At 63.6% G+C, this 25,919-nt stretch overlaps 2 protein-coding genes and 1 long non-coding RNA gene across 9 annotated transcripts in view; 1 reads left to right on the plus strand and 2 right to left on the minus strand.

Moving 5' to 3' along the window:
• Positions 1-470: 470 nt before the first annotated feature.
• On the minus strand, positions 471-7,496 carry BLVRB (biliverdin reductase B). The gene is made up of 5 exons (XM_050928662.1): positions 7,364-7,496; positions 3,086-3,247; positions 2,647-2,736; positions 1,348-1,479; positions 471-1,077 (listed from the first exon to the last, which is right to left on the minus strand). The coding sequence occupies exons 1-5, from the start codon at positions 7,443-7,445 to the stop codon at positions 914-916; spliced, it is 630 nt and encodes a 209-aa protein (XP_050784619.1). The 5' UTR covers positions 7,446-7,496; the 3' UTR covers positions 471-913.
• On the minus strand, positions 3,441-5,971 carry LOC127037176 (uncharacterized). The gene is made up of 2 exons (XR_007770288.1): positions 5,660-5,971; positions 3,441-5,135 (listed from the first exon to the last, which is right to left on the minus strand). It is a non-coding gene; the product is annotated as an uncharacterized LOC127037176 (long non-coding RNA).
• A 3,435-nt stretch (positions 7,497-10,931) lies between the features above and the next one.
• SPTBN4 (spectrin beta, non-erythrocytic 4) overlaps positions 10,932-25,919 on the plus strand; it is a 74,316-nt gene continuing 59,328 nt past the window's right edge. For all 7 annotated transcript variants that reach the window (XM_050928320.1, XM_050928322.1, XM_050928323.1 and 4 more), the window contains exons 1-7: positions 10,932-10,985; positions 21,209-21,371; positions 21,773-21,924; positions 22,481-22,654; positions 23,246-23,337; positions 25,130-25,210; positions 25,718-25,833. In XM_050928320.1, coding sequence (XP_050784277.1) covers positions 21,224-21,371; positions 21,773-21,924; positions 22,481-22,654; positions 23,246-23,337; positions 25,130-25,210; positions 25,718-25,833 — 763 coding nt within the window. In that variant the 5' untranslated portion in view covers positions 10,932-10,985; positions 21,209-21,223. The remainder of the gene's footprint in view (positions 10,986-21,208; positions 21,372-21,772; positions 21,925-22,480; positions 22,655-23,245; positions 23,338-25,129; positions 25,211-25,717; positions 25,834-25,919) is intronic.

Genomic DNA, 25,919 nt, shown 5'->3' on the forward strand with positions numbered 1-25,919 from the left:
GCCAGCAGCAGCTGCTCCAGAGACCCCGCAGTGCCGTCCACAGGGAGACGTGAACTCTCTTAGCTGGAGGGTTAGAATGGTGCCCGGGCAGACAGGACACTTAAGGCCTGTTCCCAGCTAGGGCAAGTCACTTTCCCGCTCTGTGCCTTGATTTCCCCAGCTGTAACATGAGGATAATGGTCCTGCCCCGTCTGTGTGAAGTGCTTTGAGATCCAGGGCGGAAAGGTGCTTGGAGCGTGACATGACGATGCTGCCCTGCAGCCAGGGGTGCCCACTGTCCCAAATTCTCCACTGTAGTTTTAATCCCTGCATCCGGAGCACTGGCTATTCCTGCTCATCGGAGCCTTGTTTAACGCTCCATTGCAATCCAGTGGCAAGGAGGTGCACAGGCTAATCCCGCAATGACCCCCACAAAAACCCCCACGCGCGCTGCGGAGCTGGCTGCTCAGAGATGAAAGAGACTCACGAGATGCAGTCTGAGAAAATAGGAAATCTTTACTCGTCCCTGCGCGGCAGGTGGGCAGAGGCTCCTGCCGCCTGCGAGGAGCAAACCACAGCTGAATAGCAAAGGCAGCCCGAGGCCTGGGCTCGGCAGCAAGGGGTCGCCATGGGGTGAGCAGGGCAGCTCCAGCCGGGGTGGAGCACTGGCCCTGAAGGAGCTTCGCGAACTGACCTGTGGAAAGACGCTGGGGAGCTGGAGGCTGAATTTTCTCTCCTGTCACGGGCCGTGGAGGACAGACCTGAACTCAGATTAGCTCATTTGGCCCCCGATCCAGGGGCCCAGCCAGCCCCACTTGCGCTGCGGTAGTGGCTAGGAGCTGGGCCGAGCCCCCCGGATCCGGAGCAGGCAGCGAGGTTGCGGGTAAGTGGTGGCAGGCAGCTGGATCCAAGCGGCAGGGGCAGCACGGCGCCCTCACACCTTGGGGTAGTTCCTGGAGAGGTAGACACTCTGCCCGTCGTACTCCGAGGTGGTGAGACATTTCAGGAAGAAGTGGCCGAGGTCGTGCTTGGAGATGACCCGGGCGCCGCCGGACGTGTTCACCGTCACTGTATAGTCCCCGGTCAGCGGCTGGTCGTCTGGTGGGCAGAGGGAGGGACAGCTTGGGACAGAGCCGGCACGGAGGGTCACCGGCCCCTTCTTCCCATGCCAGCCCCCTGCTCGGCCAGCGAGCCCGTCTGGGGGGTGTATGCGTGTGTGCGTGACGTGGGGCCCCGCTCCAAGTCACCCACCCACTCAGCCCTCCAACTGGGAGGGGGTATCCTGCCCCCCCATTGCCCCCCGTGACCCAGGGGGGAGCCCACCCGGCCCCCCACTCCAGCTGGTCCCAGCCAGAGCCCCCTACCCACCGGCGATGTGGGGCGGCATGACGGAGACGCAGTCCAGCCCCGACTCCAGCAGGATTTGGTGCATGCGGATGTGATCCTCCGTCACAGGCAGGAGCTTGGCTGGCACCTTCTTCAGGTCCCACATCAGGAAAGCTACAGGGGAGGGGCATGAAGGGAGAGTCAGAACAGGGGAGGAAGGGCAGTGGCGGCAAAGCCCGGACTCCTGGGTTCTCTCCTCAGCTCTGGGAGGGGAGGGGATGGGAGGGGAGGAGGGGCTAGTGGTCAGAGCAGGGGGAGTGGGAGCCAGGACTCCTGGGTTCTCTCCCCAGCTCTGGGAGGGGAGTGGGCTCTAGTGGCTAGAACAGGAGGGTGGGAGCCAGGACTCCTGGGTTCTCTCCCACTGATTTTCTGTGTGACTTGGGCAAGTCCTTTTGTCCCCCAGCTGAGAGGTGGGGCTTACCCCGAGGGATGCGAGGATAAAGCCGCTGGTGACTATGCTCTGCCCATGGAGGGAGACGGGGGTATCCGGTAAGGCAGGGACATGAGGCGCCTGCAAGGCCCGTCAGACAGTAGCAGGTAACCCTGGAGTGTTGCACGTGACGAAGCTGCCGGGCGGCCCTGCGGCCAGATTACCGCAAGGGGCTCGTTTCTCCCAGCTTGGGGCAGCCCCACAGCCCCCAGGACACCCGGGGGGAGCGAAGGGGCGGACGTGCTACTGAACCCGAGGCAAAGGGGTTAGGAACCCGCGGGAGCAGGCCCCTCCCTGGCAGGGGAGGAACGACCAGGAGGGGAACCCTCCCAAAGACCCACGAGGCATCGCTGTATGACGGGGCCAGTCCAGGACCATGTGACGAGGGAGACGCCGATAACCCCCCACCCCAGGGTGCTCTGCCGGACGCAGCTGCTCAGCTCCCTCTGGGGTCTCTCCCCCCGGCACTAGGCCAGAGGGCTTGGAACGGCGCCCGCTGAACCAATTCCATGGGGTTTCTCCTACGAGTTTGCGGCCGGCCGGCCCCCAGGGCTCCCATCTGCCCCATCGTTCTGCTAATCCCGGAGCTGGCACAAGAACCTGGCAAACCGGAGCCGCTAACGCGGGGAGGGGCTGAACCAGAAACCTCCTCCATAGCCTGGGTGCAGGGCAGGGTCCCCCCGTGCTCAGAGAGCCGCTGAGCCCAAAGGCTGCACAGCTCGTGGAAGGACCTAGCCGGAATCCGGCCCCCGCATGGCCCATGCTGGCCGGCCACGAGCCCAGGGAGCCGCTGGCAGGGGCATGCACCCAGCTGGTGCCCCACAGCTCAGGGCAGGGGCCACTGGACTCACCCGACAGGCACACGACCACCTTCCGGATCCCGTGGGCCTTCATGGCAGCCACAATGTTCCTGGTGCCCTCAGACATCATGGTGGTGGGGCCTGGATGGGAGAGCAGATGGGTCAGGGGGGCTCCAGGGGTTGGGGGGCAGTGCCAAGGGTAGGGGGATTCGTTGGGCATGGGGGCTTTGTGGGATGGGGCAGGGGGAGCTTGGGGGGGTGCAGGGGGTGGGTCAGAGGGTGCAGGGCTGGGCAGGAGGAGCAGGGAGCACGGGGGCTGGGGGAGGGGCCCAGGGGGGAGGAGTGGGGAGCGCAGGGGCCGAAGAAGGGGCCCCAGGGGGCAGGAGGAGCGAGCAGCGCAGGGGCCGAAGAAGGGGCCCCAGGGGGCAGGAGGAGCGGGCAGCGCAGGGGCCGAGGGAGGGGCCCCAGTCCCTGGGGGGGCGCGTAGTACTGAGGTCGTTGCGGGTGCCCAGGATGATGATGACAGCGTCCTGCCCCTGAATCGCCTTGTCCACGTCCGCCGGGTTCAGCACGTCGCCCACCACGACCCGCGCCGGCCGGTGCTCCGGAGGCAGCCGTGCTGGGTCCCGCACCAGCACTGTCACCTGGTACCCTGCCAGTGGGAGAGACAGCGAGTGGGTGTGCGCAGGGGGGAGCCTTGGGTGGTGCCAGAGGGAGTGGGGTCTAGTGGTGAGAGTAGGGGGCTGGGAGCCAGGACGCCTGGGTTCTATCCCCGGCTCTGGGAGGGGAGTGGGGTCTGGTGGTTAGACCGGGGGAAGGGGGGAGCCAGGACGCCTGGGTTCTATCCCTGGCTCTGGGAAGGGAGTGGGGTCTGGTGGTTAGACCGGGGGTAGGGGGGAGCCAGGACTCCTGGGTTCTGTCCCTGGCTCTAGGAGGGAAGTGAGGGCTAGTAGGTACAGTGCGGTGAAGGGGTTTGGGAGCCCGGACTCCTGGGTTCCCTTTCTGGCTCTGATACTCACTGTGTGGCCTCAGCCTTGCCACGTCCCTGTGCCTTAGTTTCCCCTGGCTATTCACAGGGGACAACACCTTTGACACCAATCTCTTGGCAGTTTGCAAAGCGCTAGGAGTTATTGTCAGTCTCTGGCTGGGTAGTGGGACCCCTCTGGTGTGGGAGCTTCGGCCAGAGACCCAGCAGCCCCCTGGTCCCATGCCCAAAGGTCACGCTGCACTGCGCAGGGCACACCTTGCACCTGCAGCACCTGCTCTGAGCCAGTAGAGGGGGAGCTCAAGCCCCCTGCGTCTCCCCCAGAGCAATCCTGGGGCGTGGGGCCGCCCTGGGGGTGGGGGAGTGTGACTAGGCTGTGTGGGTTGGGGCTGCAAGGAGGTCGGTACATTGAGAACCCCCCGGTCCTACCGAGAGTCCCTGTCACCAGGGTCTCTGTGCCCCACTCCGCTGATCGAGGTGCACTGCGCTGTGGCTATTCCCTGCCCCCTGGGGCCCATGGGGGCGGAGCGGGAGTTAGAGCAGCCCTGAGGCTGCTGTACCGACTCCAAAGCCAGGCAGGGCCCAGGATACGGGGCAGCAAAGCGGCTTTAACCCCACATCCCTGGCCCCCACGGAGGACCAGAGACCCAGGCCTGGGGCCAGCAGGAGCAGGCTGTTCTCCCCTCCCCTATGCTCCCCGCCATGGGGTGGTGAGAGAGCACCAGGGGGCAGGGGGAACCCGTGACTCAGCAGGATCAGGGAGCTCTGCCTTGTTGGAGCATCTGAGCTGCGGGACCAGACGGACCCTCCCTCGCTGGCAGCTCTGACACAGAGGTTGAGTCGCTCCGGACCTGTATGACACCAGCGCACACCAGGTGTGAGACGCTGCCCGGCGCTCGGCACGTGAGACGCCAGTGCATACCGGCTGTGAAATGCATTTGACACCAGTGCACACTAGGTGTGAGATGCTGCCTGGCGCTTGGCCGGAGTCTGGGCAGCGTCCGGTCCAACGGGGCCCCGATCTTGGCTGGCGCTTGGGCAGCACCCGGCGTGATGGGGCCCCAATCTCAGCTGGGGTCTGGGCGGCGCCCGGCGCGACAGGGCCCCAATCTCGGCCGGGGTCTGGGCGGCGCCCGGCGTGATGGGGCCCCGATCTCAGCCGGGGTCTGGGCGGCACCCGGCACGAGGGGGCCCCGATCTCAGCCGGGGTCTGGGCAGCGCCCGGCACGAGGGGGCCCTGATCTCAGCCGGGGTCTGGGCGGCACCCGGCGTGATGGGGCCCTGATCTCAGCCGGGATCTGGGCGGCGCCCGGCACGAGGGGGCCCCGATCTCAGCCGGGGTCTGGGCGGCGCCCGGCACGAGGGGGCCCCGATCTCAGCCGGGGTCTGGGCGGCGCCCGGCACGAGGGGGCCCCGATCTCAGCCGGGGTCTGGGCGGCGCCCGGCACGAGGGGGCCCTGATCTCAGCCGGGGTCTGGGCGGCGCCCGGCACGAGGGGGCCCTGATCTCAGCCGGGGTCTGGGCGGCGCCCGGCATGAGAGGCCTTGGGCAGCTCCTGCAGTATAAATGGTTTTGTTGGGTTAATCCTACCCCAGGTCCAGCACAGCACTTCCCATTAGCTGACAACTCTACAGAAGCTGCCGGATGCTCCTCACTGAGGAAGTGAGACTCGGGGGGACCTGCCCAAGTCACGAGCTGGTCACTGGTGGAGCGGGGAAGAGAACCCAGGCATCCGGACTGGCCCTCCCCAGCTAGGTGGCATTTCACACACAGTCCTAGTGGATGGGGGCAAAGCCGGGACCTCCCACGGACAGAGCCAGTGCTGCAGGGCCAGGCTCTCCTTCGGCCTGGCCCCTGGCCCCTGGCCCCAGCGATTGCAGCCTCAGGGAGCTTTAGGCCACAAGGGACCCCACCCAATCTGCCATTGTGGTAACACAGGGTGGAGGGTCGCACCCAGCCCGAGCTGGTGGCCTTGCTGGAGGGGGGCTGTTGAAAGAGACGCTCGGGCTGGATCTGCAGGCGCTGGCTGCTGGGGGTCCCCGTCTCCCAGGTCATTTGCTGCAGCGCCTGGGTACCAACCTGCCTGAATTTACTCGCTGCAGCGTCCAGCCGCTGGGTCTCGTTCCTCACTTAGCGGGGCAGGGCCCGGCTGTTGTGGGCCGTGCAGCACCCGGCACCGCAGGGTCCGGCTCCAGGACTGCGGCTCCCTAGTGCTGCCGTAATACACCTAACCGCTCTGCCTTTGTCTCCTGGAGTCTCTGGTGCCCAGCGAGCCCGATCCAGCCCCTCTCAACCTTCACGGCAGCAGCGTTTCCCAGGGGAGTACCGGGTTCCTGGCCCCAGCTGCTCGCTCTGAGGGTCCTGCAGCCGAGAGCCCACCCGCTGGCTCCTTGGGCACTCACCCAGCGCTGATCCTGCACCGCTCGGGCTGGGGCTCGGGGAACCAGGGCACAGCATTCAGGTGCCTTGCGCGGCAGCCACACCAGGGCCGATCGCTCAATGCACCAGGCTCGTGCGGTGCCGAGATGGGGACGGAGGCAAGTGCTGCCTCTGGGAGTGAGGGAAGCGTCCCATTCCCACGCCTAGATCTGTGCTGGGGACTGGTGGCCCTCCACGAAATCTGCCACCAAGTCGGGCCACTGGTAGCGTTTGACCTCCCAGAGCGAACAGGGCTGGAGCAGAGAAAGCCCAGGCACCGGTTCGTAGCCCCTTTCATCAGAGGGGCAGCAAAGTGCTCCACCCTCCCCATCCCGCAGCTGGGGAAACTGAGTCACGCAGTGCCAGGCTGTGTCCCATTTCTGCAGAGTCAGTGGCAGAGCTGAGCCTAGGACCCACAGACACCAAGGCCCTCACCCTGCGAGCCTTTCGAGTGCCCGCAGCACCAGGACAGTCTATGCTAGCGCCAGCTCAGTGCAACGCAGGCTAAAAACACCCCACCCGTCTACGCTGGCTCTGTTCAGCTGTTTCTGGCCCCTGGCAGCCCTGATACCAACGCCCCCATCTTATCTCTCCAGCTCACATGTGCCTTCCCCACCCAGAGACCCAGAAGTCACGTAAAGCCTGGGCGCTGCCCAGACCCCAGCTGAGATCAGGTCCCGTCAGGCTGGGCACCACGCAGACCCCAGCCGAGATCATGGCCCCGTCGGGCCGGGCGCTGCCCAGACCCCAGCCGAGATCAGGCCCCGTCGGGCTGGGCACCACCCAGACCCCGGCTGAGATCAGGGCCCCGTCGGGCCGGGCGCAACCCAGACCCCGGCTGAGATCAGGGCCCCGTCGGGCCGGGCGCAACCCAGACCCCGGCTGAGATCAGGGCCCCGTCGGGCCAGGCACCACCTAGACCCCAGCTGAGATCAGGGCCCGTCGGGCCGGGCGCCCCCCAGCCCCTGGCTGAGATCAGGGCCCGTCGGGCCGGGCGCCCCCCAGACCCCAGCCGAGATCAGGGCCCCGTCGGGCCGGGCGCTGCCCAGACCCCAGCCGAGATCAGGCCCCGTTGCGCCAGGCACCACCTAGATCCCAGCCGAGATCAGGGCCCGTGGCGCCAGGCGCTGCACAGACACAGCAAGACGCAGCCCCTTTCCCGAAGCGCCCCCGGTCGCAGCAGACACGGGGAGGATCCGCTGCCCGATGTTCGAGGAGGGGAAAGTGGGTCCCCAGCAGAGACCCCGAGAGGAGCGAGTGACGGAGGCAGGACTGGAACCGGCAGCAGGTGCCTCCCTCGGACTCCGCCACCCCGTGCAGCCCCTGTCTGTGCCCGGGCACCGGGGGGCCCCGCGCCCCGCTTACCCGCCTGCAGGGCTTGCTCCAGGGTGGCCAGGCCGGTCATGCCGGTGGCCCCGAAAATGACAATGTTCCTGCAGGCTGCCATGCTGGGCGGCTCTGCTCCGGCTCCGGCTCCCGACTCCCCGTGCGGGGAGAGCCCTCCCCTCGCAGCTCCACCCCCGGGGGCCGGGCACAGCGCGAGCCAGCCCCCTGCCCCGGGCCCCCATGGCCGAGCTCCGGGTTCCCCGCCTGTCTCTGGGGGCTCTGCCCGTCTGCCCCCACCACAGCCACAGGCTTCGTCTCCCTGCCCCCAGGGCCTTGTCCTGCACTGCCCGGTGCCCGCGGCTGAGACCCGAGACTCCTGCCAGGCCGGCCGCCCGCCGAATGCCACCTGCCTGCGTCCGCCCAGCCCCGGGCTCAGAGGCCCCCGCGCAAAGGGGGGCCCCGTGGCCGTTCAGAGCTGGGGCCAAGTGTCGGGGGCACAAACGAACTCAGGACTGGAGCCCACCTGGGGCATCGAGTCCGGCACTTGCCACGGTGTCCTGTCAAGTTCACGGGAGCGGTCAGAGCAACGGCCCCTCCAGGCCAGTGCCCCGTCTCTGACAGCTGCCGGAGCCAGGTGCCCCAAGGGAATGAGCAGAAGAGGGCGGTTATCAGTGATCCATCCCCTGGCATCCAGTCCCAGGTTCTGGCTATCACAGATCTAGGGACACTCGGGGCACGGCTGTGTCCCTCAGCATCCTGGCTAATGGCTACTGATGGACCCAGCTCCAGGAGCTCATCTCACTCTGTTTTGAACCCAGTTATACTTTTGGCCTTCACAACATCCCCTGGCAGGGAGTTCCACAGGTTAATCGTGTGTTGGGTGAAGAAATACTTCCTCTCGTTTGTTTTAAACCTGCTGCCTGTTAATGTCATTGGGTGACCCCTGGTTCTTGTCCTTATGAGGAGCAAATAACACGTCCCTAGTCACTTCCTCCACACCCATCACTATTTTGTAGCCCTCTATCCCATCCCCCTTAGCCGTCTCTTTTCCACGCTGAACAGCCCCAGCCTGATTGATCCCTCCACACACAGCAGCCGTTCCAGATCCCTCAGCATTTCAGAACCTTTTCCAAGTCCAATACCTCAGCTGGAGATGGGGCGAGCACATCTGCCTGCAGTATTGCAGCTGTGGACGTCCCATGACTGATATGAGAGGCAACATGATATTTTCTGTCGTATTCTCTCTCCCTTCCCTCCTGGTTCCCAGCACTGGTGGCGTTTCTGGTCACGGCTGCCCACTTCTTAGCAGATGCACTTCATGCCTCGGGTGGCACATGACCAGGATTCACCGAACCTGGCCTCTGGGTCGGATCATTGACCTCCTGGGTGTTTCCGGAGAACCAGCCACAATAACTCAAACTCACTAAACTCCATCTTCAAACCTGCCGGGCTGTTTTCTGCCTCTGTGCGGACAAACCTCCCTCCTCCTGTGACTGGAAACCATCTCCCCCCTCCAAGCTGTGCTGCCTCCTGGCCGGGCTCCCCCCATTTCTTCTGGTGCCAACGCTCCGGCCGCGCTCCCCAGAGGCTGCTCAGCTCTGCCTCCCATGGCAGCCCCTCCTGCCGCCTAGAACCGAGGTTCCTCCCCAGGGCGTGCGGGGAGCCCGCAGGGCTGCCCCTCCAGCCAGGCCACGTGTGGCCAGGCCAAACCGGAGCGTTGGTGCCACCTGGCCCCCTGCGTCACCGCATGGCCCAGGGCTGGCCCAGCGGCCCTGGGCTGCTGCCTAGTTTGTCTGCAGTTAGAGCAGTTCCCCTGGAGGCATTTCCAGGGAGCAAACCGATCCCTCCTCCCCCGCTTGGCACGCCGTTCCCCACAGCCTCCCAGCCACCCTTCTCTAGGCCAGGGCCAGCTTCAGTTCCTCTCTCCTGACCACGGGGGCCTGAGCTGGCCGCAGGGCCCCAGGGGAGGTGGGGAATCAGAGCCCCTGTCCTTTTCTTTGCCCTCAATCCTGTCCACCCTCCCACATCACCCGCGCGGGATCAGGGGGTCTCAAACTGGGGGTCGGGACCCCTCAGGGGCTCACAAGGTTACTACATGGGGGGTCACGAGCTGTCAGCCTCCACCCCAAACCCCGCTTTGCCTCCAGCATTTCTAATGGTGTTACATAGATAAACAAGTGTTTGTAATGTGGAAGGGGGGGTGGCACTCAGGGGCTTGCTGTGTGAAGGGGTCACAGGACAGTCTGAGACCCCCTATGCTAGATGCACAACCAAGGTGCACTGTGCCTTCCTGAGTCTGCAGAGAGCCTGGAACAGTAGCTGGAAGAGGGGTGAACTGCTCCGGCTCTCAAAACTCTGGCAGAGGCCACAGCCAGACAGGGCTACAGTATCGGAGAGGCCCAGTAGGATGGACCTTGTGACCCAAATTATCTTCATTCAGCCCCATGTCCCTGGTCCTGCAACTGGCTCACGGTAACCAGTGGGAACCAAGGAAACAATCCAAACCCAGGCACAGGTCAAAAGGCCAGAGTCACCGGCGCTGCTCCCTGGAGCTCCTGGCTTCAGCTAGGCTCCTGGGGGGGCAATTTTAACAGCCCCATAAATCTACAAGGGGCAAACTCCCCTTTCCTGCTGAGACTTTAGTCCATGGAGACTGGGCTGGTAAAATTCTTTTATTAAAAAAATTGTAAATAAAAAATCCAAATTTGGAGGCCCCAACTGAGATCAAGTCCTGCACTGTGCTGGGCGCTGCCCAGACCCCGGCCGAGATCAGGGCCCCGTCGGGCTGGGCAGTGCCCAGACCCCAGTTGAGATCAGGGCCCCATCCGGCAGGACGCTGCCCAGAGCCTGACCTAGATCAGGTCTCCATCCGGCTGGGCACTGCCCAGAGCCCGACCTAGATCAGGGCTCCATCCGGCAGGACGCTGCCCAGAGCCTGACCTAGATCAGGGCTCCATCCAGCTTGGCACTGCCCAGACCCCAGCTGAGATCAGGGCCCCGTCAGGTCTGGCGCTGCACAGACCCCGACCGAGATCACTGCCCCATCGGGCTGGCGCTGCCCAGACCCCGGCTGAGATCAGGGACCCATCGTGCCGGGTGCCCCCCAGACCCCAGCTGAGATCAGGGCCCCGTCAGGTCTGGCGCTGCACAGACCCCGACCGAGATCACTGCCCCATCGGGCTGGCGCTGCCCAGACCCCGGCTGAGATCAGGGACCCATCGTGCCGGGTGCCCCCCAGACCCCGGCTGAGATCAGGGACCCATCGTGGCGGGTGCCCCCCAGACCCCAGCTGAGATCAGGGCCCCGTCAGGCCTGGCGCTGCCCAGACCCCCAAGGGCCAGACCCCGCTTGGCAGAGCCCACTGACACTCGCCCCCAGTGGAGGGGGGGGGTTGCTCGCGGCTTGCGGCAGGAACAGGACCCAGGCGCCCTGCAGCTGCATCCCGAGCGCATCCCGCCCCTCTGCCCCTGGCGCGCCCCAGCCCCGCGCCTCGCTCCGCGCTCCGGGCCGGCCAAGCCGCGGCAGCCGGGCGGGGACGGGGGGAGGCTGCGCCGCCGAGCGGGATTGGCCGGGCGCGGGGGGCGGCGGTGACGGCGGGGCTGCCTGGCCGGGCGCTCTGCGGCGCGCACCGGGCCCGGATGCTGCGGGAGGCGGCGCCGGGGTGAGTCCTGCGCCGCGGGCATGGGGGGCGCGGGGATGGGGGGAGCCCCACTCGCGGGGGGGGCGCGGGCATGGGCAGGTGGCGGGGGAAGGGGGGCGCAGGCATGGGGGGGTCGTGGGCAGGTGGCAGGGGAAGGGGAGACGCAGGCAGATGGCGGGGGAAGGGGGGCGCAGGCAGGTGACGGGGGAAGGGGGCGCAGGCATGGGGGGGTCGTGGGCAGGTGGCAGGGGAAGGGGAGACGCAGGCAGGTGACGGGGGAAGGGGGGGCGCAGGGATGGGGGGGTCGTGGGCAGGTGGCAGGGGAAGGGGAGGCATGGGCATGGGGGGGAGCCCCCTCGTGGGAGGGTGGAGGGCACCACCCCAGGGTGCCAGCTGAGCTCTGGCTCTGGGTGCTCACTGCCCGTCGGGGTCACCAGCCGGAGCTGGGTGTGTGCCAAGGGGGGGCGCTTGTCCCTTTGCCCCCAGCCAGCTGAGCCCCGAGCTGCCCTGCGTCTCTGGGCCCCAGGGGAGCTGGTGGCTGGGGGGCAGGTTGGGATTTTGGCCGGGCTGGCGTTTGCCAAGAGTGTCGCGCCGGCTCTCTGGGCCCAGGCAGGTGGCGGCCCTGGCCGGACCCAGGCAGAGGCTGTTATTTATTCTCTGCCTTGTGGCCCTGGTCGGTGCCCATGGGACGAGGAGACCCTGTGGCCCCCCTGCATCCCTGCGTCAAGCAGCATCTGTCCCTCTCCCGCACCGTGGCTGCTGAAGGTGAATGGCAGGGCAGAGACGCTCCTTGCTGTGAGCTGAGCATGGCCCCCCCAGCCGCTGTTGTACCCTGGGGCCTGGCCAGGAGCCAGCTGGCTAGCACAGCTCCGGCTGGGGGCAGACGCTGCGGCCAGCCGGGGAAGGTCCCATCCCAGCCTTGCCCAGGTTTTAATTTATTCCTCCAGCCCCTGGGGGGCAGGGGGGGTTGCTTTCCCGGTCGGGTTGGAGATTGTGGCTAAAACAAAGCTGGTGGCATAGGGAGAGCGTGGGGCCGGAGGCTGGGTCCCACCTGTGCGTCTCTGTATCTACCCCTTGGCAGCCTGTCTGTGTGTCCCCCTCTGTCCATCTGTCCCCAGCTGTGTCCTCTCTCTGTCCTCCCAACGCGATTCCATCTCCCCCCCCCGACTGCGTCCTCCACCGTCCATTGCAGTAGCCCAGCTTGCTGGCATTTTCCAGGCCGCCAGCTGGACGAGCGCCTGGGGACGTATGTGTGAGCGCGGGCAGGCAAGGGACAGAGCGACTCGGCTCCCTACCTGCCTGCGGCCTCCGGCTGCACCGGGGCTTGGGTTGGGTCAGGTGCCCTGCCAGACACGGTTGATTTGCTGCTCCTTGCTGGCTGGCAGACCCCAGCGGGCCTGGCTGGCCGGGCGTTCTTTCCAGGCATTTCCAGGCCAGAAGGGGCCAGGCGGACTCCTGCATCACCCAGCTCAGAGCATCTGCGGCAGGCTCTGCCTGGCTGGCGTTGGTCCCTGGAGGGAAATCCGGGCACCAGGCCTCCTGTTTTGCCCAGGATGAGAGGGAATCATTCAGTTCTGAAATGGTGCCAGGATCCTGCCCTGTGGGGCTGTGCCCCAGCACCGGAGCAGGGGGGGGTGAGAATCAGGCCATCCACCCCCTTGCTCTGCTGCATCCTGACCCTTCCGAGGGAGACGGAAAGACCCATGATGCTGCCGGGACCTTGGGCAGGTTCACGTGCTGCTTTCAGGCCAGGCAAGCTCCTTTCCAGCGCGGGGACCCCGTCCCGCCCTCTGCCAGAGACTCAGCGTGACCAGCCCCTGTGGCTAACGGTGCCAGCCGCACAGCCACCTCACCAGGCCTCAGCTCCTCCGGCTCTGGGTACGGGAGCACCTGTGAGGCGAGAGAGCCCCGCTATCTGGGCCTGGCGCTGAGCAAGCCGGTTCGGGGCAGCGCTCCCTGCCATTGGACACTGCAGGGCACTGGACGGAGAACGGGCCCAGCTTGGGTGCGAACTCGGGGCTTGGAGCCGGCGAAGGCAGCAGCCAGACGCTCGAGCAAGACGAGCTCAGGCTAGAAATGACGTGCAGAGCTGTCGGCGAGGGGCTGGGCATCTCCTTCCCCAGGCTCTGCTCCAGCACAGCCGAAGTTCTGGGCTGCAGGCCGGGCGCCGGGGTGAGGGGCTCCAGCTTGCGCTAGGCACGAGGCCCCTCCAGCAAGGCGATCGCAATCCCTGCCCGGCTGGGAACACGGGGATGAGCCCGTTTACCCGGCTCCCTGCCAGGCGCTGTCCCAGCTGGGTCCTTGCTCAAAGAGCCCCCGGCAGCGGTTCCGCCCCCGCTTTCCTCCTGGCGTGGCCTCTCACGGAGATCGCCGCGAGCCTGGTGGGTTTGAGCCTGGTGGGTTTGGCCCTGGCTCTCAGGCTCGTCTCGTTGTGACGTTGCACTACAGAATGTTTTGTGGAAATGTGCTGATGAGGGTGAGTATGATGTAACTGGAATATGCTTCATGCAAAAGGTCTCTTGTAAGGTGGTATTACGAAGCTTATCATCTCCCGAGTGTGGGCAGCCTGTTTGTGTGAATGTACCAGTCTTGTATCTAGGAGTATGAAGTTAACTCCGAGTCCTACTGTAATCATGCGAAGTGGGGGCCATTAATGGTGGCTTGGAAGCTTGACAGCTCCCATTGACCGGGACAATTGGGTGTAAATGGCTCTGTTTACCTGGGAGTCAGGCCAGAAGAATGGAGGCCAGGGACATGTGATCATGTCACCTGGTACAGTGGCACCTTAAAGACTAACACATTTATTTGGGCAGAAGCTTTTTACCTGGGAAAGCTTCTGCCCAAATAAATCTGTTACTCCTTAAGGTGTCACCGGACTCCTCGTTGTTTTTGTGGATCCCGACTAACACCCCCTGATACGTGTCACCTGGCGCTGGAATCCATCTTAAACCTGGGGCTTTTCCATTGAGATGTGGGGGGACCCAGAGAGACAGAGGATTCCCGCCTTGGGCAAAAGGTATATGGGGGCGTGGAGCAGGACAATGGGGGCTGCAGTCATGAGAACCCCCCTAGGCACCACCTGAGCTGGGCTAACACGGGCTGTACCGGGGAAAGGATCGGGCCAGGTTAGGTAGGAGGCTGGGCTGTGAAAGACGCTGACTGGAGCATCTCTGAGGGGGAGATTTACCTGGATTCAGTTTCTTACTGTATTAGGCTGAGACTTGCGTGTTTTGTTTTATTTTGCTGGTAACTTACTTTGTTCTGTCTGTTATTACTTGGAACCACTTGAATCCTACTGTTTATACTTCATAAAATCACTTTTGTTTATTAATTAACCCAGAGTAAGTGATTAATTCCTGGGGGAGCAAACAGCTGTGCATCTCTCTCTACCAGTGGTATAGAGGCCGGACAGTTTTATGAGTTTACCCTGTATGAGCTTTATACTGAGTACAACGGTTTCCTTTGGGGTTTGGATCCCGTTGGGAGCTGGGTGTCTGGGTGCTGGAGACAGGAGCACTTCTTACGCTGTTTTCAGTTAGGTCTGCAGCTTTGGGGGCGTGGGTCAGACCCTGGGTCTGGGTTGGTGCAGGCTGGCGTGTCTGGCTCAACCAGGCAGGGTTCTGGAGTCCCAGGCTGGCCGGGAAAACGGGCTCAGAGGTAATTCACGTGACAGTCCCAAGGGGGTCTCTGTGACCAAACCCGTCACACTCATCTCACCAGGGCCTTTACCGGGGCACCAAGGAGGAAAGTATCAAACCTACCCCCAAAGAGCTGCTGGGAAGGGGAGACAGAATAGACTGGGGAGTGGAGAACAGGCGCTTGGGAAACCAGCATCTGTCCCCTGGGAGTAAAGGTGGCAGAAAGTGGCCAAAACACCTTAAGCAGCCCTGGGCTCTGCCTGGACCCTGGCCGAGATTGGGGCCCCGTCAGGCCAGGTGCCATTCTGCTGGCTGAGGCCCTGGCGGGGGTTCAGCCAGTCCTTGTGCCAGAGCCCGGGCGCCCCTTCTGATGGGGGGGGGAAGCCATCAACAAGGGCAAGTGGCTCTGTTGCTCCTTGAGGCTGGTCTGTTACTTGCTGGGGAGTGGGGGGGCTGGAGCAAAGGGGGGTGCACAGCTAGAAGCAGAGGAGAGCCCCTCACACGTCTCCCTGGCACAGCTGCCCCCGCGCCCCCCCTCAGTTTGCGGCTCCCCCGAACTCCATGGAGGGAGCTGGGGCATCGGGGTGGGGGGAGCTCTGGCCCCCCAGAAATGCCCAGAGATTGGGGCCCCGTCAGGCCAGGTGTCGCCCAGACCCCGGCCAAGATTGGGGCCCCGTCGGGCCAGGTGCCACCCAGACCCCAGCCGAGATCGGGGCCCCGTTGGGCCAGGTGCCGCCCAGACCCCAGCCGAGATCGGGGCCCCGTTGGGCCAGGTGCCGCCCAGACCCCGGCCGAGATTGGGGCCCCGTTGGGCCGGTCGCCGCCCAGACCCCGGCTGAGATTGGGGCCCCGTCGGGCCAGGTGCCACCCAAACTCTGGCCGAGATCGGGGCCCCGTTGGGCCAGGCGCCACCCAGACCCCGGCCGAGATCGGGGCCCCGCCGGGCCAGGTGCCGCCCAGACCCCGGCCGAGATTGGGGCCCCGCCGGGCCAGGTGCCGCCCAGACCCCGGCCGAGATTGGGGCCCCGTTGGACCGGGCGCCGCCCAGACCCCGGCTGAGATTGGGGCCCCGTCGGGCCGGGCGCCGCCCAGACCCCAGCCGAGATTGGGGCCTCATCTGGCCAGGCGCTGCCCAGACCGCAGCTGAGCGCCTGTCACTGCCGATCTGCACAGCGGGACCGATCCTGCCCTGCTGAGAGCCCCCGGGTCTGCGTGGCCGAAGGGTGGGATCCAGGACCCTTCCCCCAGCCCCCCGTGGAGCCCCCTCCTCTTAACCACACAGGGCTCTATCAGACCCCCCTTAGCCCCTGGGGTGGGGGCCCCGGTCTGACCTCTGGCCTGGCCTGAGAGCTCCCTTGAGGGTGGGGACACTGCGCTTTCATTCTGCTGGCTGAGGCCCTGGCGGGGGTTCAGCCTGTCCTTGTGCCAGAGCCCGGGCGCCCCTTCCGGGAGTGGGGGGAAGCCATCAACAAGGGCAAGTGGCTCTGTTGCTCCTTGAGGCTGGTCTGTTACTTGCTGGGGAGTGGGGGGGCTGGAGCAAAGGGGGGTGTACAGCTAGAAGCAGAGGAGAGCCCCTCACACGTCTCCCTGGCACAGCTGCCCCCGCGCCCCCCCTCAGTTTGCGGCTCCCCCGAACTCCATGGAGGGAGCTGGGGCATCGGGGTGGGGGGAGCTCTGCCCCCCAGAAACGCCACAGCATGAGGCCCTGGAACAGGGGACTCTCCCGTAGGAGCAGAGGTGATTCCCCCTGTGTTTGGCCCTGGTGCAACGCTGCTGGGAGCCTGGGGCCGGTTCTGGGGCCCGCTGGTTGATTGGGGGGGCCAGGAGAACAACCGCCGGGTTTGAAAGCTCCTGGGGGGTGACAGACAGCGGGAGCTCCGGCTGCCTAGCTGAGCACAGAGACGGTTCAGGGGTGCCCGAGTCCCAGCCTGGGGCTGCCCACAGGGGAACACACATTTCCTGGCAGGCTCGTCAGGCTCGCAGAGGGAGGTTGGGCGAGCCGCTGGCTGGACGCTGAAGCTGGACACATCCAGGCTGGAAATGAGACGTCCAATAACCAGGGGAACAATTCCGGGGGCAGGGGCGATTTGCCAGCACTGGCAAAATCCGGAGGGGCTGTTCTAACAGATCTGCTCCAAGAGTGAGTTCTGTCCCCAGCTCTGTGGGGCTTTAGTGGTTGGGGGCAGGGGGGCTGGGAGCCAGGACTCCTGGGTTCTATTTCTGACTCAGGGAGGAGAGTAGGGCCTAGTGGGTTAGAGCCGGTGGGAAGGCTGGGAGCCCAGGTTCATGCACAAATCCCATCCCGTCACTGTGCCTCAGTTTCCCCTGCCTGTCCAGTGGGGGTAACAATCCTGGCAGTTAGCAAAGTGCCAAGTCCCTGCAGGCCCCATGGGTGGGGAGCACTACCTGGTGCTCTGTTGATCTATCCATCACTTCTGGCACCACGCCATCTCGGTCGGGGTCTGCGCAGCGCCTGGCACGACGGGCCGCTGTTCTCAGGTGGAACCTGCGTATGCTGCTGTAACCGAGATAATTATACACAATAGCTGCAGCCTTTGCTGTCTCTACTGCCCCCTTTGTAGGGGTCGGCAAAGCCCTCTCAGAACTCCTGGTTCGTCTCCTTCAGGGCCCAGGAAACCCCCCTTTGCTTGGCAGAGGAAAGCGCCCGCCTCCTGGGTAAAGTGAGATCTGCGGCTGCAAAGCTGTAATATTTCACCCCCCCAGTCCTTTGCCGATCACAAGGGTTCTCGCTCCCCTGTGTGTGTGATTGTGTGACGGAGAAGAGCCCACGCCTTGCTGCCGACCAGGGCTGGGGGCACGTGTCTGTGTGTGCGATGGTTTGTGTCCAGCTTGCCAGGCGCCCAGACACCCACATGGGGCAGAAACACGGGGTGTTCCTAGTGAGGAAAGTCTGGTGAGGGAGTCGTTCAAACCTGGCACGTGCACAGCTCGCAGCTTTCCAGCGCCGCTCTGTCAACCTCAGCCCTGCAGCGGGAGAGGGGCCGGGGGAACTGTTTATTTGCCACAATCTGCATTTCTTGGTTGAACTAGGCGCTAATTCAGGGCAAATGCGGCGAATCCTGGGGTGGCCAGAGGACAGACTTTGACTTTTCCCGGGGCAATGGAGCTGACCTGCAAAATCAAAGAAGAGAGAAGAGAACCCCAGAAAACGAAATGTTTCGTTTGACCCACATTGAAATATTTGGGGTTTTCTCATTTCTCCAACTATAAAACCAATAATCGTCGTTTCGAGTTGGCCATGAACGATTTTTCTGTCTAGATTTTCCATCTCAGCCACCAAACGGAAAGTTCGGTTATTTGCTCATCTCTGCGTATCACTGCAGATGTTCCCAACCTCATACCTGACCCTCCGGCCCCTCGTCGCAGCGGCGTTCGGTGGCTCCGGTTTCCAGGTGGAGGGGGCAAGCGACAGGAGTCTGACCCCCCATTGCTATTTTCAGGCCTTGTCGTGTGGAAATTGAGCACTGTAGCCATGCCCAGGTAGCGCCCCGCATGGCCTGGCTGCACTGCGAGCCCCTGGGGCCCAGAATAGTTACTGTGCGGACGATGCAGTGGTAGCTCCTCCGCTGGCTTCCACACTGGAGGGGCCCTGATCGGTGGCAGGGGGCAGGTTGGCAGAGGAACTTGACATGCAGTGTGATGGGTGTGACGGGTTCAGTCACAGAGACCCCCCACTTAGGGCTATCACCTGATGTGCTGGAATTACCTCTGAGCCTGTTTTCCCTGCCAGCTTGGGACTCCAGAACTCTGTCTGGTTGAGCCAGACACGCCAGTCTGCTGCAACACAGACCCATGTGTGAACCACATGGCCAAAGCTGCAGACTTTAACAAAAATTGCTCAGCAGGTTTCCTATCTCCAGCTCCCAATGGGATCCAAACCTCAAATAAATCTGGTTTACTCTGTATAAAGCTTGTACAGGGTAAACTCATAAACTGTCCGCCTTCTGTAACACCGGTAGAGAGATATGCACAGCTGTTTGCTCCCCCAGGTATTAATCGCTTATTCTGGGTTTATCAATAAACCAAAGTGATTTTATGAAGTATAAACAGTAGGATTCAAGTGGTTCCAAGTAATAACAGACAGAACAAAGTAAGTTACTAAGCAAAATAAAGCAAAAACACGCAAGTCTAAGCCCAATATATTTAAGAAACTGAATACAGGTAAATCTCACCCTCAGAGATGTTCCAATAAGCTTCTTTCACAGACTAGACTCCTTCCTAGTCTGGGCCTAATCTTTTCCCCTGGTACAGCTCAGGTGGTAATTAGGGGATTTCTCATGACTGGCCCCCTTTTATAGCTTTGGCCCAAGGTGTGAAACCTTTGTCTCTCTGGGTTCCCACTCCTCCTTCTAAATGGAAAAGCACCAGGTTTAAGGTGAATTCCAGTATTAGGTGACATGGTCACATGTCACTGTAAGACCTCATTCTTCATTACCCACAGGCTGGCCCCCATGTCCACAAGAAGGCTTGCAGGTAAATAAACCATCTACAACCAATTGTCCTAGTCAGTGGGTGCCATCAAAAGTCTAAACCACCATTAATGGCCCATGCTTTGCACAATTACAATAGGACCTTAGAGTTAACTTCATAGTCCTAGTTTTAGATACAAGACTGGTACATTCATACAAACCGGCTGCCCACACTCAGGAGATGATAAGCTTTGTAATGATCCCTTACAAGAGACCTTTTGCATGAAGCATATTCCAGTTACATCGTATTCACACTCCAAGCATATTTGCATAAAGCATATGGAGAGCAACGTCACAACGGGTCCCGTCCCTCGTTCGCTCGTAGCTCCGAGACGGGCTAGAGAGCAGGAGGCAAACTGGGCGAGCCAGGCGAGACACGTCGATGGAATCTCTCTGTTCCCGCATACAGGGCTGGGTGCAGGATCTCTGGGCGACTCTCTGATGTCGGAGGGCAACTTAGATCATAAAGGCAACTTCTAGGCTGAAAATCTATTAGCCTGAGCAGGCCGTAAGGCCTGTTTGCAAAGCCTGCTGGGAGCTCCGTGGTGCGACGGGCGGGTGTTGCCATTGGTCGCTGTCAGGCGTCTGGATTGTGCATTTATCTAGTCACTGTGTGCAGCGAAGCCCTGGGGGCTGAGTCCTCCTTGCCCAGCCCCGTGTGCTGCCATCGAACCAATGCAAAGGGAGAGTGATGCTGTCGGCTGACGAGGGTGGCATTTTGCACAGAGACGTGAGGATGCAGAGCCCAAAGGGAAAGGCACAGATTTTAGGTGTATTACGGCCTATTGTGCCAGGTGCTGCACAGTCCCTGCCCGGGAGAGTTTCCAGTCTACATTGACGGAGAGCGGGAGGAGAAGTAACCTGCCCCACATCATCCAGCAGGCCAAGGGGCAGAGCTGGGGTAGAACCCAGGAATCCTGGCTCCCAGTGGCCACCCCACCCCCTGCAGCCCTGCTGTGCACCCTACCGGATAATCTCTCTTGCCTTCTTGGCAAGTCGGCATCTGCTGGGCAAATTCCCCCTTCCTTGGCTGCTGTATAACACCAGCGTGGTAACGAACGCATCAGGAGCGTGCGTCCTGCACCAGGCCCCGCTCGGGCCGAGATCTGCGCAGGGATTGGCGCAGCCCACGCTCGGAGAACGGGGCTGTGAGGAGGGCCAAGCTGGTGATCTCGGCTGCGGGGGCCGTGCACAGCTCTGTACAGATTACTCGTGCATCGGGGCCAGCGACTCTCTACAGCTGCCCTTGAAGTCTCCTCTGGGCTTTTGGCCTCTGCGTGCGGCGTTTTAGCTTCATGCTGGGGAGATCGTCGGTTCCTCAGGGTTTTGCTCACCTGTTAGGGCCGTGGCAGTCCCCAAAGCCCCGGTAGGCTCAGGAATCCCTTGTGCCGGGGGCTGGCCAGGCCCAGTGGACAGACAGTCCCTGCCCTGAGAATTCACTACTCAGCGTGGGCAGCGTCGTCTGGGTGACTCGCACATGTGCAAAGCCTTGGCAAGCTAGCAGGGGCCTGTGCATGCTGGGCTGTGCGTGTGCAGCACAGAACCTGCTTCCCCCCCAGGGCTCCGTGCGTGTGAACGCATGAGTGTGAGCAGCAGCACTGTCACACGGGCGATTGAGGGCGCTGCTTTGCGCGTTGCAATCGCTTGTCCGATGTTTAGACACACGGGATGGCAGGTATGTGGGCAGAAGCCAAGTGCATGAACCTGGGGTGCAGCAGGTGCCGGTTCTGTCCCTGGCGTGCCCAGGCATGGCATACACAGACTGCACGTTGGCAGTGAATCGTGTGTGCAGCTTTCCCCCATGCTGATCCCTCGTGCACACACTTGGTGCATTGTCAGTTGCACGATGAGTGATGGGATGGCATGTGAGACCCCTTCCTGGGCGGGGGGAGGGGCAGGCATGCAGGAACGTTGAGCATGTAGCATTGTACGTGCACCAGTACCTGTCATGCCCTGGTTGCTGGAAAGTGCTTGGCACTGTTCACGCTGCTTAGAAAAGAGCAGCCAGGCTGGCTACCAGGCCCCGATCCAGCTGGAGGTTCCTGGGGCTGCCGGCTGGAGCAGGGTCTCCGCCAAGCCCGGCCCAGAGCCTGTCACTTGCTGTCGTTTCTGGTAGACGTTAAACTCCCCGATGGCCAACGGAGCAGCCGAGCTGGATAACATGGAGGTGCAGCTGCAGAACAACAATACGCGCTGGGAGAACATGGACAACCAGGCCTGGGATGACACCACGGCCACCGCCAAGCTGTTTGAGTGCTCCCGCATCAAAGCACTCGCTGGTACGTCACAGGAGTCGAGGGGCCAGAACGCCTGGGTTCTCTCCCCAGCTCTGAGAGGGGAGGGGGATCTAGTGGTTAGAGCAGGGGAGGCTGGGAGCCAGGACTCCTGGTTTCTCTCCCTGGCTCTGGGAGGGTAGGGGGGTCTAGTGGTTAGAGCGGGAGGGCTGGGAGCCAGGACTCCTGAGTTCTGTCCGCAGCTCTGGGAGGGGAGGGGGGTCTAGTGGTTAGAGCTGGGGGGTGGAGCCAGGACTCCTGGGTTCTGTTCCTGGCACTGGCAGGGCAGTGCACTGTGTTGGTTAGAGCAGGGCGTGCTGCAGGAGGCCCTGCACGTGTGGCTTGTAGCCATCTCCACAGGCTGGGCGTGGGCAGGGCAGTGACCGCGCTGCTTTTGACCGCGGCAGATGAGCGCGAGGCCGTGCAGAAGAAAACCTTCAGCAAGTGGGTGAACTCGCACCTGGCCCAGGTGTCCTGCCGCATCAGCGACCTCTACGCCGACCTCCGCGACGGCTACATGCTGACCAAGCTGCTGGAGGTGCTGTCCGGGGAGCAGCTGGTGAGAACGCCTGGGCCAGCTCGGTGCTACGGGGCCCCTTCCGTCCAGCTCCGGGGGCCCCTGGGGGCTGCCCCGTCAGAGTCTGCGCTGGGGTGCCACGCTGGGATGCAGGGCACAGCTGGGGTGGCAGGACGCAGGCGCGGTGTCCCAAGCCGGCGTGGACAGAGAAACAGCCTCCGGGAGTCAGCAGCAGAAGGTGGGGTTGGGGGGTGGTTCTGCGAAGGGGATCTGGGTTGGACATGGCTCCTGTCTGTCCGTCCGTCCGTACCCATAGATAGCCCCCGTCTGTCTGTCTGTCTGCCGGAGCTCCTTCCGATCCCTCTCTTCTGCCTGGGGTGGTTGTCCTGCCCCATTACCGGGCTGTCCCCGTGCCCAGCTCTGGCTGTGCCGAGCACGGCTGGGCCAGGCCTGGCTGGTGTCTCAGGGCCCTTTGCCTGGCCCCGGGCGAGGACGGGGCATTAGCTGAGAGCTCTCCTGGGCGGGCGGGGAGCCTGCGTGGCCCCGGGGCGAGGGGCAGCAGGAGGTGCAGTGCTCAGGCCCCTGCCCTTCGCCCCAGCCCAAGCCGACACGCGGGCGTATGCGGATCCACTCTCTGGAGAACGTGGACAAAGCCCTGCAGTTCCTGAAGGAGCAGCGGGTGCACCTGGAGAACGTCGGCTCGCACGACATCGTGGATGGGAACCACCGCCTGACGCTGGGGCTCATCTGGACCATCATCCTGCGGTTCCAGGTGCGAGGGGCTGGCGAGGCCAGTGCCCAGGCGGGCGCTCGGGGGAAATCAGGTGCTCCGGGGAGTGGGGGTGGCGCTAGGGGACGCTGTGCTGCAGGGAGCGGTGTGGGGGGTCAACGGGGGCGCTCTGCCCTGCCAGCAGTGCTGGGAGCTGCAGCCCAGGAGCATAAAGGCGGTGCCGGGTGCCGTGGGGTAGTGACAGATCCCTGGGACGGCCCCGCCCCAAGGCAGGCGACTCCGCTCTGCCTCTCCCTGCCTGTTACACAGCTGCTGCTGTCCCCCCCAGAGGTGGCTGCATCCCAACGGCGAAGTGATCCCCATATCGATCACAAAGCACCGCCCCCGCCCAGCCAGGCGGGTGGCATAGGACCAGCTACACCCGCTAACCCCACGCAGAGCTCCTCCCCAGGCGGAGCACTGGAGCAGAGGAGCTGCAGCTCACTCTGTTCTCCCAAGGTGCTGTCTTAGGGGGATTCCCCAGCAGGACTTGAGGAGCAAGGGAAGGGGAGCGGCCAGTGGAACCCAGGTGTCCGGCGGGGAAGGGCTGAGCGTTTCCATGGCGCGTGTCAATCATCCTCCCCCCTCGCCCAGATCCAGGTGATTAAAATCGAGACAGAAGACAACAGGGAGACCCGCTCGGCCAAGGACGCGCTGCTGCTCTGGTGCCAGATGAAGACAGCAGGGTGAGGGGGGCTCTGGAGCTGCCTAGGTGCCCCCATGACTCCCAGCTGGCCTTCTCAGGGGGCGTCCCTCCTGGGGCACCTGACAGGCCCTGGGCTGTGACTCCTCACTTCCCTCCTGGCGCGGTCCTGAGCTGTGCCTCGGGCCTCACTTTGCTCCCTGGCAGGGTGGGTTCTGCCTGCTGGTCCCTAGATCAGCATGCGTAGGGACTGGGTGGGTGTAGGGACCGGGTGTTCTCTGGGCAGGAATAGGGACTGGATGGACATAGGGACGGGGCAGGCAGAGGAACCGGGCGTAGGGACCGGGAGGGTGTAGGGACTGGGCGGGCTTAGGGACAGTGGCATAGGGACCGGGTGGGCGTCGGGACTGCAAGGGTGTAGGGACCGGGCAGGCATAGGGACCGGGCGGGCAGAGTGTCACAGAGTCCCTGGGCGATGCTCTGGAGCTGCTCCCCACCAAGCCAGGCAGGACTTTGGGGAGCCTCCTCTCCCTTGGAGCAGACTTGTTCAGGGCAAGAAGCTCCCACGGCTTCACCTCCTGGGTCTCTCCTTGGAGCATTCAGCATCCTCTGCCCCTCCATGTGCTTCCCCCAGCGAGCCCGCCCCAGTGGGGTCCTGGGGGGGCCACAGGGTCCTGCCCCCCCACTTTGCAGTCAGACATGACTCTCAGCCAGCCAGTAACACAGAAGGTTTATTTAGACGACAGGAACACGGTCCAGACCAGAGCTTGTAGGTGCAGACAACAGGAGCCCCTTTAGTTCGGTCCATCTGGGGCCCCAGGGAGGCCACAGCCCCGTTGGGAAACCCAAGACCCATTGGGGCCCCTCTCCATTTCCCAGCCCGCTCCAAACTGAAAACTCCCCCCAGCCTCTCCCCCAGCCTCCCCCGGCTCCACCCCCAGTCTTTGTGTCCTTTGCCCAGGGTCCCTGGCAGAGGTGTCACCTGGCCTCCAACCCCCCTCCTGGGGTCTCAGGTTACCTGCTCATGTATCCTCCCTTCCCCAAGGCAGGCCCCGCCGTCCCAGCACAACACCCTGCCACCTTCCCAGGTCAGTACTCCCCACTCAGCATTCACAGAACACAGCCAGCACTTTTCCACTTTGTCATGCATAGGGACCAGGTGAGTGTAGGGACTGGGTGTGGGGACCGGGCAGGCGTAGGGACCAGGTGGGCATAGGGACTGGACAGGCATAGGGACCAGATGGGCGGTGCAGCTGGTGCCGGGATCCCGGGCCTTATCCCCCCGGTGCAGCTGGTGCCGGGATCCCGGGCCGTATCCCCCCGGTGCAGCTGGTGCCGGGATCCCGGGGCGTATCCCCCCGGTGCAGCTGGTGCCGGGATCCCGGGCCGTATCCCCCCGGTGCAGCTGGTGCCGGGATCCCGGGCCGTATCCCCCCGGTGCAGCTGGTGCCGGGATCCCGGGCCGTATCCCCCCGGTGCAGCTGGTGCCGGGATCCCGGGCCGTATCCTCCCGGTGCAGCTGGTTCCGGGATCCCGGGCCGTATCCCCCCGGTGCAGCTGGTGCCGGGATCCTGGGCCATATCCCCCCGGTGCAGCTGGTTCCGGGATCCCGGGCCGTATCCCACCGGTGCAGCTGGTGCCAGAATCCCGGGCCGAATCCCCCAGTGCAGCTGGTGCCAGGATCTGGGCTAGATGGAGGCTGGCCCAGGCTGTCCTAAGGTTGCTGCGAGTCTGGTCCCCGAGCAGAGCCGAGGTGGAACGGGGCGGTCGAATGGTTGGTCTGCGCCTGGTTGTATTGACTCGTTCCCTGCCCCGCCTTTCGGACCCCTCTCCAGGTACCCGGAAGTGAATATCCAGAACTTCACCACCAGCTGGAGAGACGGGCTGGCCTTCAACGCCCTGATTCACCGGCACAGGTGTGCAAGTGGCTGCCTCCTGCTGGGTGGTGGGGGGCTGGGCGCTCCCCGGTCCCCCCGCGCGGGGGTCCGGATTCCAAGGTCTTTTGGGTTGTTTCTGATGTGCTGGCAGCTTCCCAGCCTGGGTCTGATTTTCTGGAATACATCAGGGCAATGGACTGAAGAGTTCCTGGCTCTGGAAGGGCAGGGGGGTCTAGTGGTTAGAGTGGGGGGGCTGGGACACAGGACTCCTGGGTTCTATCCCCGGCTCTGGAAGGGAAGGGGGGGTCTGGTGGTTAGAGCTGGGGGGGCCGGGAGCCAGGACTCCTGGGTTCTATCCCCAGCTCTGGGAGGGAGAGGGAGGTCTGGTGGTTAGAGCTGGGGTGGGGAGGAGGAGCCAGGACTCCTGGGTTCTGTCCCCAGCTCCGGGAGGGGAGGGGGATCAGGAGAAATGGCTCTAAGCCGGGGGTCTGTCCTGCTGCCCCGCACGTCCCACCGAAAGTCTCTCGTGTTGTGTTGAATTCCCAGGCCAGAGATCATCGACTTCAGCAAACTCAGCAAATCCAACGCTACTTACAACCTGCAGCAGGCCTTCAACGTGGCTGAGCAGCAGCTGGGCCTGACCAAGCTGCTGGACCCGGAAGGTAACTCCACGTCTCCTGGTGCAGCTACCTCTGGGTGGAACAGCCGTGGGGGCTCGGAGACCCCTGACCGGCGGAGTGCCTGTGGC

This window comes from Gopherus flavomarginatus, chromosome 18, assembly GCF_025201925.1.
Source record: "Gopherus flavomarginatus isolate rGopFla2 chromosome 18, rGopFla2.mat.asm, whole genome shotgun sequence".
NCBI lineage: Eukaryota > Metazoa > Chordata > Testudines > Testudinidae > Gopherus > Gopherus flavomarginatus.

Excerpts from the sequence above, each read along its gene's own strand:
- BLVRB (XM_050928662.1), bottom strand. The coding sequence starts at position 7,445 with ATGGCAGCCTGCAGGAACATTGTCATTTTCGGGGCCACCGGCATGACC. Across the intron at positions 2,737-3,085 it reads GGGCACCCGCAACGACCTCA|GCCCCACCACCATGATGTCT; the intron begins GTACTACGCGCC and ends TCTCCCATCCAG. Across the intron at positions 1,480-2,646 it reads GGTGGTCGTGTGCCTGTCGG|CTTTCCTGATGTGGGACCTG; the intron begins GTGAGTCCAGTG and ends CCTCCCCTGTAG.